This window comes from Dufourea novaeangliae, unplaced genomic scaffold (genome assembly GCF_001272555.1).
Source record: "Dufourea novaeangliae isolate 0120121106 unplaced genomic scaffold, ASM127255v1 scaffold72, whole genome shotgun sequence".
NCBI lineage: Eukaryota > Metazoa > Arthropoda > Insecta > Hymenoptera > Halictidae > Dufourea > Dufourea novaeangliae.
The window spans coordinates 275,285-292,546 of record NW_015373947.1 but is presented as its reverse complement, the minus strand read 5'-3'; the positions used below and the strand labels follow the sequence as shown (position 1 = coordinate 292,546).

At 42.8% G+C, this 17,262-nt stretch overlaps 1 protein-coding gene across 2 annotated transcripts in view; it reads right to left on the bottom strand.

The window, feature by feature from the left end:
• Nucleotides 1-4,739: 4,739 nt before the first annotated feature.
• LOC107186110 (cAMP-specific 3',5'-cyclic phosphodiesterase, isoforms N/G) overlaps nt 4,740-17,262 on the bottom strand; it is a 72,267-nt gene continuing 59,744 nt past the window's right edge. For both annotated transcript variants that reach the window (XM_015573916.1, XM_015573917.1), the window contains 6 exons: nt 13,821-13,914; nt 11,582-11,811; nt 8,106-8,369; nt 7,716-7,815; nt 6,975-7,633; nt 4,740-5,442 (listed from right to left, as the gene is read on the bottom strand). In XM_015573916.1, coding sequence (XP_015429402.1) covers nt 5,308-5,442; nt 6,975-7,633; nt 7,716-7,815; nt 8,106-8,369; nt 11,582-11,811; nt 13,821-13,914 — 1,482 coding nt within the window. In that variant the 3' untranslated portion in view covers nt 4,740-5,307. The remainder of the gene's footprint in view (nt 5,443-6,974; nt 7,634-7,715; nt 7,816-8,105; nt 8,370-11,581; nt 11,812-13,820; nt 13,915-17,262) is intronic.

Below are 17,262 nucleotides of genomic sequence, written 5' to 3'. Positions count from 1 at the left end.
AGAGCACCGATACTCGGCACGCTCTACCGTACTCTCTCGCTCGCACACCTCCCTCCCATAGACCACCGAAATTCCTCGGCACCCGTCAACACCGACGGAGAGCACCGATACCGCGGCTCGCTCTACCGCTCTCGCTCGCACGCCGTGACGTCACCCGATTCCCGGAATCCCGCGGCCACGAGATGGCTCATTACGGTAAGGCATTCCCGCAACGGCCAAAAGGTAGATTTGATAAACTACTTATGAAACTACATCTATTCTGAATTTATCTGTTACAAATATACAAGTGTAAGGCAAGATATAAAAACGAATGAAATCCATTAACGATGCATTTAGAATAAATTGTCTTGTAGTTAAGTGAAAAAATATATACTTTTCCGTTTAATGTTTCATGAGTAGGCAGTAGTTTGGTTGTGTAGTAAACCAGAGACCCGTGAGGTGAGACCGTGGGGTCATAGAACCCTCTGTGGTGGCGCCGGCACACCGCGGGGTGAGATCGCGGGATCACAGAGCCCCGGAAACATGGATGAAGTCACTGGGTCACCTCAAGCACTGCTTGTTTACTTCATATTTAGACAGGTCTCACGACGTTATATGGACAGCATTTGATTTGACCAGGCACACGACTTGTAGCTGAAAGAATGTAGATTAATCTCCAGTCAGTGGCAATAACAATAAACGACCACAACACTGTTAAAGTCACCCTTTATTTGCAGCGGTTGACACTGCAGCTCGTCATGCGTACCCCGGTTAATTCACTTTGGATAGCTCTTCCATCGTTCTATGGACAAGTTATGTCTTGATCAAGCATTCAGTTTGAAGCTGAAAGAACGTAGATTAATCTCCTGTCATTGAAAATAACAATAAACGACCAGAACACTGTTAAAATCGCATTTTATTGAGGAATACCACTATATTTTTTGAATGGTGGCGCAATCCGTGGCGAATCGCTGAAATTGACAGTCAATTATATGGCTAGCAGTTTCAGCGATTCGCCACGGATGGCGCCACCGTTCAAAAAAATAGTGGTATTCCGCGATTAAATGAGATTTTAACAGTGTTCTGGTTGTTTATTGTTATTATCAATGACAGGGGATTAATCTATGTTCTTTAAGCTTCAATCTGAATGCTTGGTCAAGACGAATGCTGTCAGCATAACGTTGGAACAGTTGTCCAAAGTGAATGACGTTTTTTTCTTGAACTGTGTCTAATCAACTCTAAAACATATTGATCGGACTTGGTTAGACACAAGTTTTCTTATAACTTTTTTACAAACGGCGACCCATAACTAAAACTTTTACAACACTACTCAGGATGATGACCTTGACAACATACGAAATAGCCGTCAAAATCGGAGGTGGCTCCCGTATTGCAAATATTTACCAAAAATTGTTTTTAAAACTTAGTGAAATGAATTATTACTTATATGTTGAAGACATTTACTTCAGTAATGGTGTCGGAATAAAGAGGGATTTCTTTGGTTTCTTTTCTTTTTTGACAAATTCTCTCTCTAACTGGTTGGAACTGCAGGCCAGACGGGACCAAAAATAGTGAACAACGGAATCCGACAATAAATATGTTTTTATTACACATACATCTCGTACGAGGGTTACACGATATTAATACATGTTCATTTAACTGTCCAGCAATCAAACACGTTGTATTTTTTTATCTCTATTTGTCTCGCCAACCATCAGCGTCTCATCAACACGACCCGAAACGTTGTCGTCATCATCGCCACCATTGCCAATCGTCATTCATACAAGCGCACACATATCGCGTAGAGTTTCATTGGCATCGTCATACATGGGTAAAACATCGTTAGATTAGGCATGATTGACTACTCCGTGTGCTACGGGGTGTCGAACAACATCGAAGAAAAAGAAAATAAGAATGGCGAAAATCCGACAGGTGGGGGACAATATATAAAGAAGAAATGATAATTTTCGTCGTTCGATCGGTCGGTGTCTCGTCTCGACTGAATTCCCGTTCCCTGTTATTCCCTCGATATTCTCTTCCTTCTTTGTTCCCCCCCCCCCCCCCGAATTTGTCTCGTTCGACGCAATCCGATATTAATCGTTTTGAGCGGAACCTCCCCGCGGAAAATCGTCAAGGTTCCCAGGGGGTGGGAAAATTTGCATTTCTTTTCATTCTTCCCCCTCGAAAGAGCGTCCGCACGCCTGCGTCACGTCAGTATCTCTTCGTTTTTTGTTACAGGTTTAAACGTTTAATTATCATTAATAACCTCGTTGCTTACGCCCTAAGAAGTTCGTTACGTTAATCTTCTGCTTAATATCTAATCTCGGTAGCCTTATTGTAATACTCTTATTAAGTCTAGGCTTGGTGGCCAGCACCAAAAAAAACACTCACTAGGTTCACTGTCTACGACACAGATACAGATTCGTTTCGCTCTCGCTCTATCTCTCTCTCTCTCTCTCTTTCTCGAATGGGCCTCTCCGTGCACAATTCTCACCTTAGTCGAACCATTTCTTTTCTTTTAAATTCGACTCCCACTGAATCGCTTGTAAATTCGATAAACAGTTTTTGGTTGACTAGGAAGTGATAGGATCTGTGTATGTCTCTCTTCGCTGTTACAAACAGTAAATATTCGTTTTATTTGTCTCTCGGTACTTCGTGTAAATTTATACGTATAAAAATCATAGAAAAAGAAAACAAGATTCGATCACAGAAACACATGGTGTACCATCGTCAGACATCGCAAATCAGAGAGAAGTCGATTTAAAGAGAAGAAAACAGCTTCAACGCAACTTTTAACATCCATTCTAGGTTGTACAAAATTTTACGGGATTGGAGTAGACCGATCAACGATTGTTTACAGAGAATCACGAAATTCACGTTTGAATTTTCGCGGCAATTTTCAAACCGAACGGTTACACGCCCTTCCACCCTTCTCTAACGTCCCGATCGATACTCCAATCAGTGACGTGTGGTCACGCACAGTCAAGGCCCATTCGTCGAGAAAACAGCGTTACACGTTACCGAAGAATTGACGTTCGACGACAATCGAGACAATTGATCGAAACGAATACCAATACAATGATTCCGTGATGACTTTCCGTGTGTCTCGAGTCGACGAACCAATTTGAGCGATTCACAGACATCCAAGCGAGAGAATACCTCGTAATGATTTTTTGTTGATTTCTCGCCTCAACTTTCTTCACATTTTTTTTTCTTCGCTTAAAACACATCGAGCTGCAAGGTTCTACCTAATTAGTTTTTTTTTTCGCTTTGTCACGGATTATGATTCCCTAAAATCTACCATCGCTAGAAGCCAGAACGCGCGATGATTCCTCGTCGGGAAATAATGTGTACGTGTGAGGGTGTGTGTTCGGTTCCATTCTCTTTTTTTCGTATTTCCAGATGAAGAAAATTTCGTATCTCTGTTCCCCGTTTCGTCGACGGCGACTAAAACGTTACTCTTTGGTTACAAGACAAAAAAAAAAAAACAATCATGTCTCGTGTATTATTCACGTGTGCGCGTGTCAATGTACGTACATGCGGTGTATGTATGTTTTAAAAATGTGTCAGCCCGAACGTCAGGCCCGCGTTAATTTTAATATGAACAACTGAACGAAAAAAGGCCAGCCTTTAGCGCGGTTCTATATTAAAATTAATCGTCAATCCCGCGCCACGGGTACCGCCTCTCTTAACGATCCAATCGTGATTGTGGCGACATACTATGCGCCCATGAGATGCAGTGTTGCGTCGATTATTGTCTGACTGGTCCTACACGATTTTTGTCAGGGCGTGATCCCCACCAATGGCGAAGGGAGGCTGTGAAACCTGTCCAGCGCATACTTTGATGCCGCCCCCCTACCCAAAAAATTTATGAGGGTCTGAAGCATGTCTCCTATTCGATTCTTGTCGCGTCGCGGACCCAAGTTCTTGATAATAATCGACGGAACAATGTATCTCTGCCCCCACGTTTGGCTCTGGTTTGCGCCATGTCCACGCGGCTTCCTACTACGTACTAATCAGCGAGCATGATGAAATCTTAGGATTACTGGGAGTGGGGGGATAGGCTTAGTTCCTCTAACGATTAGGTTGTTAATTTACCGAGGGGGTGATTATCGGAGAACCAAGAAGGATGAACGTAAAAACGCGATACTACTGTCGGTTCCTCTACAAAGTCTTCTGATCGATCCCTGTCGCCCGTTCCTCGAGCGTCATTCTTCTGTTCTGAACATCTTATCCCCTTTGTACTGTGTGTCTCCGACCTCTACGGTACGGCATTGTGTTTCTCTGTGACTAGTCTTTCGCGCCGATCTCTTAAGAGTCGAATCAGAAGCTGCTCGTTTGGCGCCTCCGCGAGATTCTGTCGCTGGCATTCCTCCTACGCTCGTGCTCGACGAGGGGCCAACCTGTGTTTATGTCTGTGTGTGTGTTTATGTGACTTGCTTCGCAGAAGATCCTCCGAATCGTTCAAAACGTTGGGCGAACAATCTTAATCGCACCACGGCTTGTACCATGTAACTGATATGTCAGTGAAGGATCCCCCGTTACCGCGAAATTCAGATTTCCTGCATCCTTCAGTCCCGTATCGGTTCAGGGGGCACGGAACCGCCCTGGGGATCAGTGGGCTAACCACCTGTTCCTCTTCTCCAGTCCGCTAACTCGCGCAGGTACGTGTATTATGACAGAGATTCGTCACCTCCTTCGAGCTCGAGACACCACTATCTCGTGATCATCCGATCGAACGACAACAAACGTTTGTGGATGTTGGGGGGGGGGGGAAGGAAAAGCGACAATGGTAACAACGACGATGCTCCCTCTGTGCAATCGTGAACCATCGAGGACTCACTCTCGGACGCTATCGGCGCGCTTCGAGCCAGCCGAAGCGCGGCGACACCGAGGACCGTTCCTCGTCCTGAGACCCGCGTCAGCGAGGAGAAAACGATCACCAAAACGTACGAGGGTGGTTTCCTCGACGTCTGTCACTTTCAATTGTTTCTCTTCGTTTTCTTTCTTCATCTGTCTATGTCTATCTCTCTCTCTCCTCGTCTTCCTTGTTCTCGCGACGCAACACAGAAAAGATCATTTCTCCCCAGTCGTCTAGCGTCTGAACTAGCAACGACTAGACGGTTCCCTTCCGTTTCCACGCCTTTCGTCTTTCCAACAAGGCTTCAATAATTTCCACCGTTCCAGGGAGTGGAGCTTGGCCAAAGGTCAATAGGTCGACACAAAGATACCCGGCCGGCGGCAGCGAGCCAGATGTCACTGACGCACACGCCACCAGGTCTGCTGCACCTTCTCGTGAAGTTTTTTGCAGATACCCGCGAGCCTCCGTCACATCCCAGCCTCCGCGGCGTTCTCGTCCGTCTCACCGCCCCCTTCCTCGCTCGTTAGGGTCGTCTCGGCCGCTTCACCACCTTCTCCGGTGTCTGTGGCGTCCCCGGTCTCATCGCCCTCTTCCAGTGTCACCTGGACGACATAATTCCCTAGTTAGTTCGAATCTTTGACTATGTTAGACTTCAGAGACAGATGCTATTCACATCTTACGCAGTGCTGCCCAGGGATAGGGTACGAGGCACACTTTAAAAGCCCTCGCCACTACCAAAAAAATGCTACCCTTCGACGTAAGTGGCAGTTGATGACGTTATGGTTAAGTCTACACTTCGTTCGTGCCCAATCGCCCGTTAAGGGTGTGAAAACTAACCTCAAAGTCAAATAGGCACTCCCACTTTTTTGCGTATAACCCTTAAAGTACAAGAGATAGAATAAAATATTTCGAATAAAAGTTTAATGGTACAATAAGCGCTATAAACATGCATTGTCAAAATTTTGAAGAAAGTTTTTTTCTTAACAAGAAAATTTTAACAACACTTTTTTCAAAATTCTGTTAACGCAAGTTTATAGCGCTTATTGTGCCATTAAACTTTTCTTTGAAACGTTTTCTTCTATATCTTGTACTTTAAGGGTTATACGCACAAAAGTGAGAGTGCCTATTTGACTTTGAGGTTAGTTTTCACACGCTTAACGGGCGATTGGGCACGAATGAAGCATACCGTTATTCTTGCCTTGAATCACTCTATAAACCCACAAAGTTGCATTGAAATCCGTGAATAAGGGTTCGCGTTGTTCCCTTGTTAGAGTCTTGGGCCAGGTTTACACTGATAGAGAAGCTACCGCTAGTACCCAAGAGACAGATAAACTTTTCCCTATCCTTTTCGCCCCAAAGTACTATGGTCTGTTTTTCGAAAGATGATGCCTGGGAGGTAGGCCCGAGTTTTCGCGGTGTTGCCGCGATCGCGAGACACCTACAGCACTCGTGTCTCTCTCACTCTTCGCGTCTTAGCGAATGACATGCGACCGTCGACGTGAGTCCTCGCCTACGGTCGTCTGTCTCCATCGCTGGTATTACAAACCTCTCGAGAAGGACCTATCTACAATCTCAAGGAGTGGGGACTGCGTTCGGGACGTGGCCGTCAATCATCCATTGTCTGGAAATGGCGGAGAATGTTGACGAGACGCTGAACGTTTTCACACGTCAAAAGTTAAAATACATGAATAAGAAAAAGTTTATTTCTTTTGAAAGAATGTATTGTACCCAAATATCGCGCAACATATTAAAAGGGGATTAAATTAATACGTAGGTTATTAAACGCTACACGTGGAAATCGCAGGGTAAAGAAGGAAGTTGGTTTACCGAGCGTCTGAGCGAGAGGCTCTCGTGCCGAAGTGCTGGAGGTTGGAAGGAGACACACAGTGGCAATGAGACCGTCACAACGTCGCACGAAATACGTAGCTAACGTTGGATCCCCGCCAGGCTACGCGCCGAGGCAGGCCAACCTCCCAGGCATCATCTTTCGAAAAATAGACCATAGCGCTAGCTACTCTACCATTTACTAACCCAATGTGAACCCGGCCTTTAGTCCCTTCGCAACGAAGACAAAGCGATGAATATAGCTTGGACAGCACCGACCAGATTATATCACAAATGTTGTTTAGCTTACCTGGAAGTGTATCCTATCAGCCTGCTGGTCGTTCCCTTGCTGTTGCTGTTGATCATCGGACGGTGGTGACGGAGGGATCATCGACTGGTACCAATCACGGTTCTCCTCGAGGGTATCCAAAATTTCCTGTGCATCAGGGTGCACCAGGTCCGCCCACGTCTCCCATAGGGGATGGACGATGTAATCGATGAAGCCGACCTGCGACTTCTCGATGGTGGCGCTATGCCGATCGCACATCGGGCTGATGTCCATGTTCTGTTCCCGTTCACGATCACCCTGGAGGAAGAACTCCTCCATCAATAGACTGACCCATCGTCGATAGAGAGGCAGGGGTTTCGTGGGATTTGACAGGTCAGCGCAGTGGACCAGATTCTCCAGAACCTGGATACGGTCCGTGTAGTTGTCTAACAGAAGAACACCGGAACCGGCTACTTTCTTCGTCTCCACCATGGTCTTCAAGTCCGCGAGCAATGACATATGCTTCGACATGTCCGTCGACAGGACCATGTCGATGACCATTTTACGGAGTGTCTGGCGTTGCTTCTTCGTCATATTCACGAATATATCGCAGCCCTCGTTCTGCAGGAGCTTGAACGCCACCGCCAAGTGGTGATTCTCCAGAACAGATTCGTCATTGTACATCAAAGCGAGCTCGGAACCTGAACGGTGAACGTATACGAAGAGATTAGCAAGAGCGTTGTCAGACCTTTTTAAGACACAATCTACCAATTTGATACTCACTCGAATTGATGAGGAACTGATTGGTGAGTCCGGGATGATCCACGTCGTGAATGGTAGCAGCAAATAGGGCAGCGGTGATTTCCAATGGCGTGAACACGGACTGCAATGAACACGTCGTCAGACTCTAGTTAGTTGATAGCGTTCGAATCAACAGTAATTAGGTACTAAACATCGGCAATTACAGTAAATTCTAATTCAAGCCTGCTGAAAGTATCTAATTGACCGCTAAATGACTCTAACCGATAACCAAATGGTTCTAAATCCATTGAACCGCGATTCCAGGAACAGCTCCCGGAACGAAGAAAGGGGGGATATCGAATGAGCCGGTTGTTTTCGTCACGTACGTGTTGCGAAACTAGCGCGTGCAAACAACAATGAATACATATTAACCTCAAGTGCGGGCGTGTTGAGCAGAGCGTGGGTGGATTGGGTCACGTCGGCCGCGTGGAGGCTATTGTGGAAGGGATTGTCCTTGACGTAGTGATCCTCGAGGGTCATCATGAAGGTCACGAAGGTCTTCGGTGGTATGGCCAGGGATTTGAGCAGGTCTCGCCTCTGGAAGACTGTGTAGGCGACGCAGGTCAACGGTCTGTTGCTGCTCAGCTCGCCTATCCTGAAGATGTCAATGCCCCACTTGTCGATGTCAGACAGAAGCTGTAAATTCCGAAAGAAATCATCAGCAATTGCCTTCGTTTAATTCATAATCAGTTCACTTGAACCACATTAAAAACATATACATCAATAACTGTCAGAATAGAGATGCTGGTGTCTAGATCTCTTTTGATCTATAACATTTGTAATCGTCGTTTCTGAACTGATATACGTTTTATTCGACTCAGCTGGGGTTCAGACTACCTAAGCCTACACCGATCCACGATTCTTAAGACGATACTGCAAGTCACCTTCTCTCCACGAACCAGTTTGTTTTTGTTTACTGATCTGAGAAGCTCGCTGAAATTTTTACGGGTGGGCTAAATCAATCAGTATGAAATTGTTTTCTCGGTAGGATTTATTCCCTCGAGATACGAGGATATTTGGAACCATTGCCGGGTATGTATATAATTCATCAATTCGGACATTTTACAAAAAAACCGAGGTCACAGAGCTGCGTTTCCTATAGTGCACATAGCATCGATTTGTGGCGCATATATATAGAGGTTCTGAAACCGAGTAGAGACGAAAGATTAGGTACGATTCATCACTTTGAAAACTAGAAGGATTCCGTCCAAGTAGTTTTAGAAACGAAGATTCTGTGGTCCCAAGAATTCGCGGATCGCCTGTCGCGTGCAACGATTCTCGTAAATTAAGGTGGAACGATAATGACGGCGATAAGGGATTCGGGAATTTGGGTTATCATACCCGACCCATGACCTCGTCCTAAATCGCTTCCCTAATCGTGCGTGCGACCTGCCGCAGCTCGTAACAAGCGTCGCCGAAAAAAAAAACACAATCTACGTCGCCTAACGTGATATCTCGCTATCAGCATTCTGGCGGACGCGTACAGGCGGCCACGGTCTTGCAAATAAATGCCGGATAGATGATGCCTTGAACCGTCGAATCGCTTGTTTACGGCGTCCTTGATCAAATACTATACTCCTCGATAATCGTAGCCGATTCGATAATACAAAGGAGACTCTCGACGGTGGATGATGGGTCACGTAGCCACCAAATGGTATTTCCCCAAAGACCCTGTCTCCGCCGCTAGTCATCCTTTTTCTATTCGTTCCCTCCCTCCGTTTGCCGTGCTAATCTGCTCGTATAACCAAGACCATGCAAATATTTAACAGTCGTCACATCTTTCATGCCACTGGAAATTTCCGAGACCGGAACGAGGACTCGCGGTACTCCTCTCGGAACTGGAAAGTTAGCGTCTGCACGGTATGCGGGTCCAATTTTTTCTGACACGATCTTCAACCTCTGGTCTACCTTCTCTCCAGTTAACCCAAACTGAAGACATTTCTGGCGAGAAAATGTGTACAATTCCAATGTTGGCGATGAGTGACCTAGGATACCTAAGCTAATCTGTCCGATCATCATCTGTGTTAGGCTAAAGGCTCTTCCTAGTTAGCGCCGCAGCGCCGTTCTTGTTGGTCTGTTTCGCTGCTTCTTCATGTTTTCCTTTTTTTAACTTCGTAAAGCATCTTTCCAGTTCTGCGCAGGATATAGAACACTACAGTGTTTGACGCTAGCGTAGCATCAAGAGGAGTCCCGCAAAGGACCGGAGAATACTGATCCAAACGAGGACACGGGAATACTGATCGAATCGAGGATACGAGAATACTGATCCAAACGAGGAAGTTACGAGCTGCTATTTCCAGAGACGAAGGACATATTCCAGATGGGCGGCCGCGACCAACAGGTCGGACCCCCGGTTTAAACTCTCAGACGTGTCCGAGTTTGTGTTCGAGCGATTACACGTGCCACGGGTCTCGTTTATATCCGATTGATAACCGGACAACAGCACGGGGATTAGCAGGGGGATTAAATCTGGAGTATTGCAGCGTGATCCGATTTGTGGTCTCACCGCGATTTGGAGCTTTGGCGGCAAACTGTTGGCTGAAGAATGTGAAAAGGAAAGGAGAAGGAGAGGGAGAGGGAGCGTTTCGTCCTGGGCCTGCTAGTGGACTCGTCAGTAAGGCTTTCTAGCAGACCCTGCCTTAGACGCGGGGATATACGATGGTCGGTTAAGGACGTATATATACGAACGAGGAAGGCTTCAGGTAGTTGCGGGAAACGTGTCAACTCAGTAGACCTCTGGTGGCGAATGTAGGAAGTAGTGCCGCCACAGAGCTATGGAAACGTGAAGCTGGGAGTCTATCGGGTGGTATCGGGCAATATATTTCCGGGATGATAAAAATAATTCAAACTCGTGGATCGTCGACGTTTTGTTCTACTGACTCGTCGGGATGGGACACGCTCGGACTTCCCCTCCCGTTGCGCAAGTGACACTTGCTGGAAGACTGAACGCATAATCGAGGACGTCCGATGAGTAGAAAGTAAGGGTACCGTTAATTAATTTCGCTTTCACGATTGTAGATTGCCCCTTCCAGGCGGTTATGTAACCTCGGTCCGGGATGATTGATCGATCAGATTATCCTCAGCGAGGAGAAATTAACGAATTTGGCTGAGATACCCATCTAGATCTGTGTATTTAAATGGTACTTTCATCGGAAGCTGAGTCTCTGGGGGAATTCCGTATCTCTCGATGTTACCACCAGTACCACTGTCACAATTTTTATTTATTTTTCAATGAAGCGATTCGAGATACGTAACTGGAATTATGTCATTTAGAAAGAATCATGTAACGTGAATTTTTATGAGTGGGATAGGAAAAGAAATTCAATGAGGACTTTCAGATTGGGAACTTAAAGTCCATCTTTGTGAAATTGTAAATTCATTGACACATCTTGCTCAATGGAAATTGAGGAAGAGGTAGTACTAGACCCCAGAGCTAGTCGCCGTCTGACTATCGTACAATCTTCTTGCCCACTTATGTGTCAATCAGACCTAGCACTCTAACCACTACAATATCTAACTTCAAAGCAATCTGTATTTTACTAACACCTAATAAACTACAATCGAACAATGATTCTACCTCATCCTATTCAATTTCTTCTCCATCAAGGCTTCAACAGACTGCAGATGTTCAAGCAAAATAATCTTGTTGGGGTCTAATGGATCAACAAACGAACATGTTTCCTTCAGCGAACAGGTGTACAAGGTAGAACAGTTTACCTTCAAATATATTAACGTTCTATTGATCAAATCCACAGGTCAATAGTCAGTTGATCAAAGAGAAGTTCAAAGACACCAGACAGCCTCGAGGTCAGTGACCAGTCGAAACTAAAAGTAATGGCGCAGCGTACCTTTCCCAGTTCCTCCTCGTGAGGTGTGTCCACGCCATAAAGTGGCACACGCTCGCCAGTAAAGCTGTTCGTGTGCGTCAGCGGCCGTTTGACGCCGCTGATGTGAGACATGGCGGCCGGGCCCCTCTGCACCCGGTCCTTCTTCTTCGCCGCCCTTGCATCTGTGCTGCCCGTAGCCGCGACTGCATCCTCGATTCTCAGTGAGGGCAAATCCAATTCCTGTTGTTTATCTGCAAACAGAAATAGTTCCCCGAATATTAATTAACACGTTGACCACCTAGGGGGAACCTATCGTGATATCGTGGGACTTATTGATCAATGACACTAATGTTAGCCTAACCTGTACAGGCAGATTTTTTCCAATGCCTGTTATAATCTTTTGTAACCAGAATGGTTACAGATTTGATGCAAGACCTGCTCTAAACAATTTGCGCGCAGATTGACGGAAGATCCTGCAACACAGTTTAGGTTATACATTGACTTAGGTTAGTTAGCCCTGGGTTGTGTTGCAGAATCTGCCACCAATCTGCCGTCAATTTACTTCACGATTCTATCAAGCTCAAGTTTTGCTTTCTATGCAAAACTCAAGCCTAATGTGGAAAGAGATGGCTATGGATTTGTAGACAGATTTTGTCACTATTTGCTGTAAATCTGCACGCAAATGGTTATCTGGGTAATTAGGACACTTTAATAAAAAAAATAAAAAGACTTGTAAACTTATTGGTAGTATTACTATCGCACCAAAATTAACCATTACCATTTGTTTTCCTGTCTGTCCCATATGAACACAGATCGTGCCAGAACAGGACGACGTGACTTTTGAACATAACCTATTTATTCTTCATTCGAAATTAATATGTTACGTACTTCACTTGCATATACGACTGAATTACACACCGATCGTCAGTGTTTAATTAAAAATGAAATACTCAACTATATTGAAAGTTTTATTCAGGAGTTAATAAATTTGTTAAAAATTTAATTTAATCAATTATACAGAGTTTATAAATTGTTCTGCATCAATCTGAAATAAGAATTTACGAATTTTGCAAGATTTCTGGGATCGATTATTAAAGTTCACGATTTGCTGAATGAATTAAGCAGGAATTTTATAAGAAACGCAGCGTGACGTTGTATTACATAATTCTCCTCATGTTGCATTACATGAAAGATAAGAAAAGATAAACCTCGGATGTTATCCGTGAACTTTTTATCTGAATTGAATCGATGAATTGGCTCGAACTCGTCTGGCAGGTATACAAGGACATATGCCTGAAGATAAACTGACGTCCAAGAACAAAATGTAACAACTACTTATTATTCATTCCGCTATTAATATACATACATCGTTGTTTATCGTACTCTTGAATAATTTCCATTTTCAATCCTTTCACTATTTCATACCGTCTTGTAATTTTAAATTACAGAGAGAAATTTGTAATATTAAACTATCCCAGAAAGAAGTATATTTACAAAATAATAATTTTTAAATTTAAATAATAAAATTTTAATAATTTTAACCAAAATTTTAATGTTCGATATACGACACCGGAATTGTAAAATTCACAGGTACTACAAATTTCTGTGCTACGTTGAATGCAGAAAAAATTTCATAAGAATAGTACATATTTGGAATTTTCGAGCTTTTTTTCTGTCCACGGAAACGGCTCGTTTACGTAAATGGTCGACCATTTCCTGATTCTGGGAGCAAAAAGAAATCCGTTGCACAAAGCGGAGCCGGATGGGATGAATGTTCGCGAAATATATACGCGTTTACGGGATCTCAAGGGCCTTTAATGCGTAAGAGTCAGTGCTCGTTTCATTGTCCGTGATAAATGTGGTGCTCCCGCCGGTGGCCTCGACAACTAATTCTTTCTTGCCTCTTTGGTTCCCAGTTATTGGGCACGTGAGCACCACTAATATATTTCATTCGAATAAATTTAATATTCGATCATTCAATATTCCATATTTAATTCGTGGGATTAAACGTTAACAATATTAAATTTGATATTAAACATGTTAAAGTAATATATCACTGACAAAATAAATGAACTGATGTATTCCATCAAAATTATTGAACATTAATTCATTATAATTAAATATATTTCATTTAAATAAAGAAACCTTCAGAAATTATTCTGTACTTTAATTGGGTCTGAATTAAAATTTTTCTAGAGTCGAATAGGGGCACTAATAATTTCGAGAAAATATCGAAGAGCCAAGCGTTTTTTCAACTCACCAAGGAAAGTGCTGCAGATGTACTCCGAAATCTGGTTGCCAGACTTCGAGGACTCCGAGAAGTGGGAGAGTTCCTTGTTCAGCATCCGCTTGAACTGTAAACAATAAATATAGTAAATTAGCGACAGTCAATTGCAACTTATAAAGCAGTATCTTACTGAACCACTATTTCTTTAAATGAATAAATAAATCATACAACAGACTCCAAATTCTAAATATTCTTCCACTACCCTTTTTCCAAAATTCCAAATCTGGAAGCATCACCATCAAATTTGACAGAACATGGTGAATTACCGATTTTATATTCAACTGAAATACACTTATAAGTTAAAAAGAGTTCGATTCATTTACGCAAAAATAACCAGAACCTCTTCTATAGTCCCTCAATTAGAAATTAATTAACAGTGACAAAACTTGGTCAATTACTTTATATCCAATTAAGATATATTTTTAAGTTAAAACAAAACAGTTCAATATTCATTTATGCAGAAATAACCAGACCACCTCCTTTATAGTCACTGAAAAATTAATTAATAGCGACAGACACCTTTTTAATAAATTTTCTCCGTGCAAGATAAAGCTGTGTATTATTCTTTATCTTCCAGAGCATCGCGATAGAAAATTCTGTGACGATGCTCGCGTACACGGAGCGGAAGCTCGTCAAACAAGAGCGAGATGCTCGTTTCCGATTCGTCGAGGTTCCCCTTATCTCGTGAAATTTACGATATTTGCAGCCGGTGTGCCGTGTATGAAATTTCGACGCAGATAAATACGACACGGCACACACATACACGCCCAGATGCACAGAAACAGGACTGCAGAATAAACGTGGACGCAGAAAGGCTCGAGATTCGCAAACAGACCGGCCGCGAGCTCGTTGTCTGGGCATTAGCCGGTCTCTTGTCAGCTGAAAGATTCCTCTTTATCCTCCCCCTCCACGTGATTACGCGGATATCGATGCAGATACACGCACGGAGAACGGAGTAGTGACCTGTTATCGAATCGATTGTTTTGCGAACACTCGATTAAACAACCTTCTGTTCCACAAACACATTCCCCCTCCACCCAGTCAATCAATCTATCAGATTTTCTTACACTTTCCACTCTGCAAACGAGAAATACAGTGGAGCCTCCCGTATCCGAACTGACAGGGAGACATGATCTTTCGGATAACGAAAAAAATCATTTTTTCTGATAGTATACTTCATCTATTTAAATGGATAATCAAGAGAATTGACTGAGTTTGTTTAAATGTTTATGGATCTATTTGGCTGTTAAATTATAGAAATTTTTTAACATAACCTAGAATTAGTAGAATTTGATTGAACAAAGGAAAGTATATTGTTGTATGTAAGAACCACATATTTTTGTTTGAGATTGCTAGGAGATACTCTGTTCGGATAACAGAACGTTCGGATGTTGGAGGCTCTACTGTAATGATTCTGAACGCTGAACTGAAGCTCCACCAATAAACAGTCCACTGTATTCTGTCAAGTGTAACTGTAAAGGAAATCTCAATTTTTGGCGTTTCTGCCAACCAGCGCCATCTTGAATGAAACATAAGGGCGGGAAAGCGTTTCGAATTCAAACTGTATTACCAATTTATCGGAAGAATCAGTTAGTACTCGTCGATATAACTTGAGTTTGTTTTAATTTGGCAATTTCTGTAAGAACAATCCCGTGATTCTTATTTTTCAAGATCTGACAGTATGTGACTTGAAAATTTATGAAAAAAGCAAACTGGGTCAGTGGGAGATCAGTCAGGCAATAACAGGCGAGCAAACGTGCTCGTGATTCCACATTACTATCATCCTTGACATCATCACTGACACGTTATTAACTGTTAGTTAACGGTACCCACAGAGTTAAAAAACAATTGTTGCTCATTAATCAATGTCACGGTTGTAATTGTGTGGCGGTAATCGTCGGGCAAACACCAATTTGTTTTTTTATCAATTAATTCGAGTTTTTAGTGTCATTGCCTGGTTGAGATGCGCGCGTAGACGATAATTTCGTGTTATCAACGAGTACGAGTACGGACAAGTTTACAAACGATCAGATTGCATAAGCTCGGATAATCGAAAGATATGCTTAAAGTGGTCAGTTAAGTCATCGATAAGATGATGAACTTATCTGTGACAGATAGTGGTTCCTAAAACAGTGATTCTCCGATAAAACGATTTATCAACTACCATCTTGATATGTAACGTATGTTTATATCGACGTAACCTCCTTTATCGATCCAATTTTTTGAAACTGTTTCGCGATAATTTCATCGTGAGAAATCGCAGACACATCATTTTTTCCTATACGAGCCTTCGAAATGTTTTTCTCCAATATCAGGTGCAATTGGATTAAAAGAAAAATAAATTGTTGTATCTTTTGTATGGAAATGTAAGGAATTTTTTTCTCGAAAGCTTAAATTGGTAACGCAACTGGTTTTCCAGGAATTAAACAGTGAATATAGTGCTTTGAAGACTTCAACGATTGGCGAGGACGCATCCCTGAGTTTAACGTATTAAAACACGGTCCTACGGAGAGGATTAAAAACATTTTATGTGTTGGATTATTTTTTATTCCCTGTGTTCTGATGTAGTTTTTAAAATACACTATATTTAAGGCACCAAATTATTTGGATAACACTGCATTTTACGGAAATAAGTTCTATTCGTCTGTCATTGACATTTATCATTTACAGAGATCACTGAAATTCGTGGTTATTTTAAATTGATGTGATAAATACGTAATAACTTACGATCGAAGTGACCAATACGTAATCACTTAAGACCTAGGAAACTAATAATAAGTTATAAATATGATCTTTAGTAGGGAAATTCAACTGTCTCGTATTCTGACGCTCTCCGCCATTTTGGAATAAAAGTGCGGGAAACTGTATCGAATATGAATTAGAATATGAGTAATAAGACTGCCATGAATACAAAATTCAATGTAATTTCAAATTCCATCAAAGTCGATCCTTTAATAGTTATTTCCGAAGATCGAGGATTAAAAATGTCACTTGAACGAAATATCGAGTAACATTCATCGATAAAATAATGGGAAACTGTGTCGAAACATGCGGTAAACGTATGAATCAGTGGGACAGTACGATGGGTTACTACTTCGGGGAAGAATAGATTAACGCCACGAGCTATCCTTATCGTATCCGCGAAGCAAGCCTAATTGTTTCGGCAATCAGAAAGGCGTTGGAAGTTCCTCTACGCGTTGACGTGTTACAACTAACGCTAGTTATGTCATCGAGCGACAATGACGAGCCATGAATTCTCCTACAAATTTTCGGCGACCTATTCCACGATCTACGTGTTTCTTTATCAGCCCTGATATCTCATTCTCTCGTATCTGAAATCTGGTCATTAAACAAATTCACGGAGATTCACGATCGCGTGATTTACGGTGCCCACAATCGTGGAAAAATACGCGAC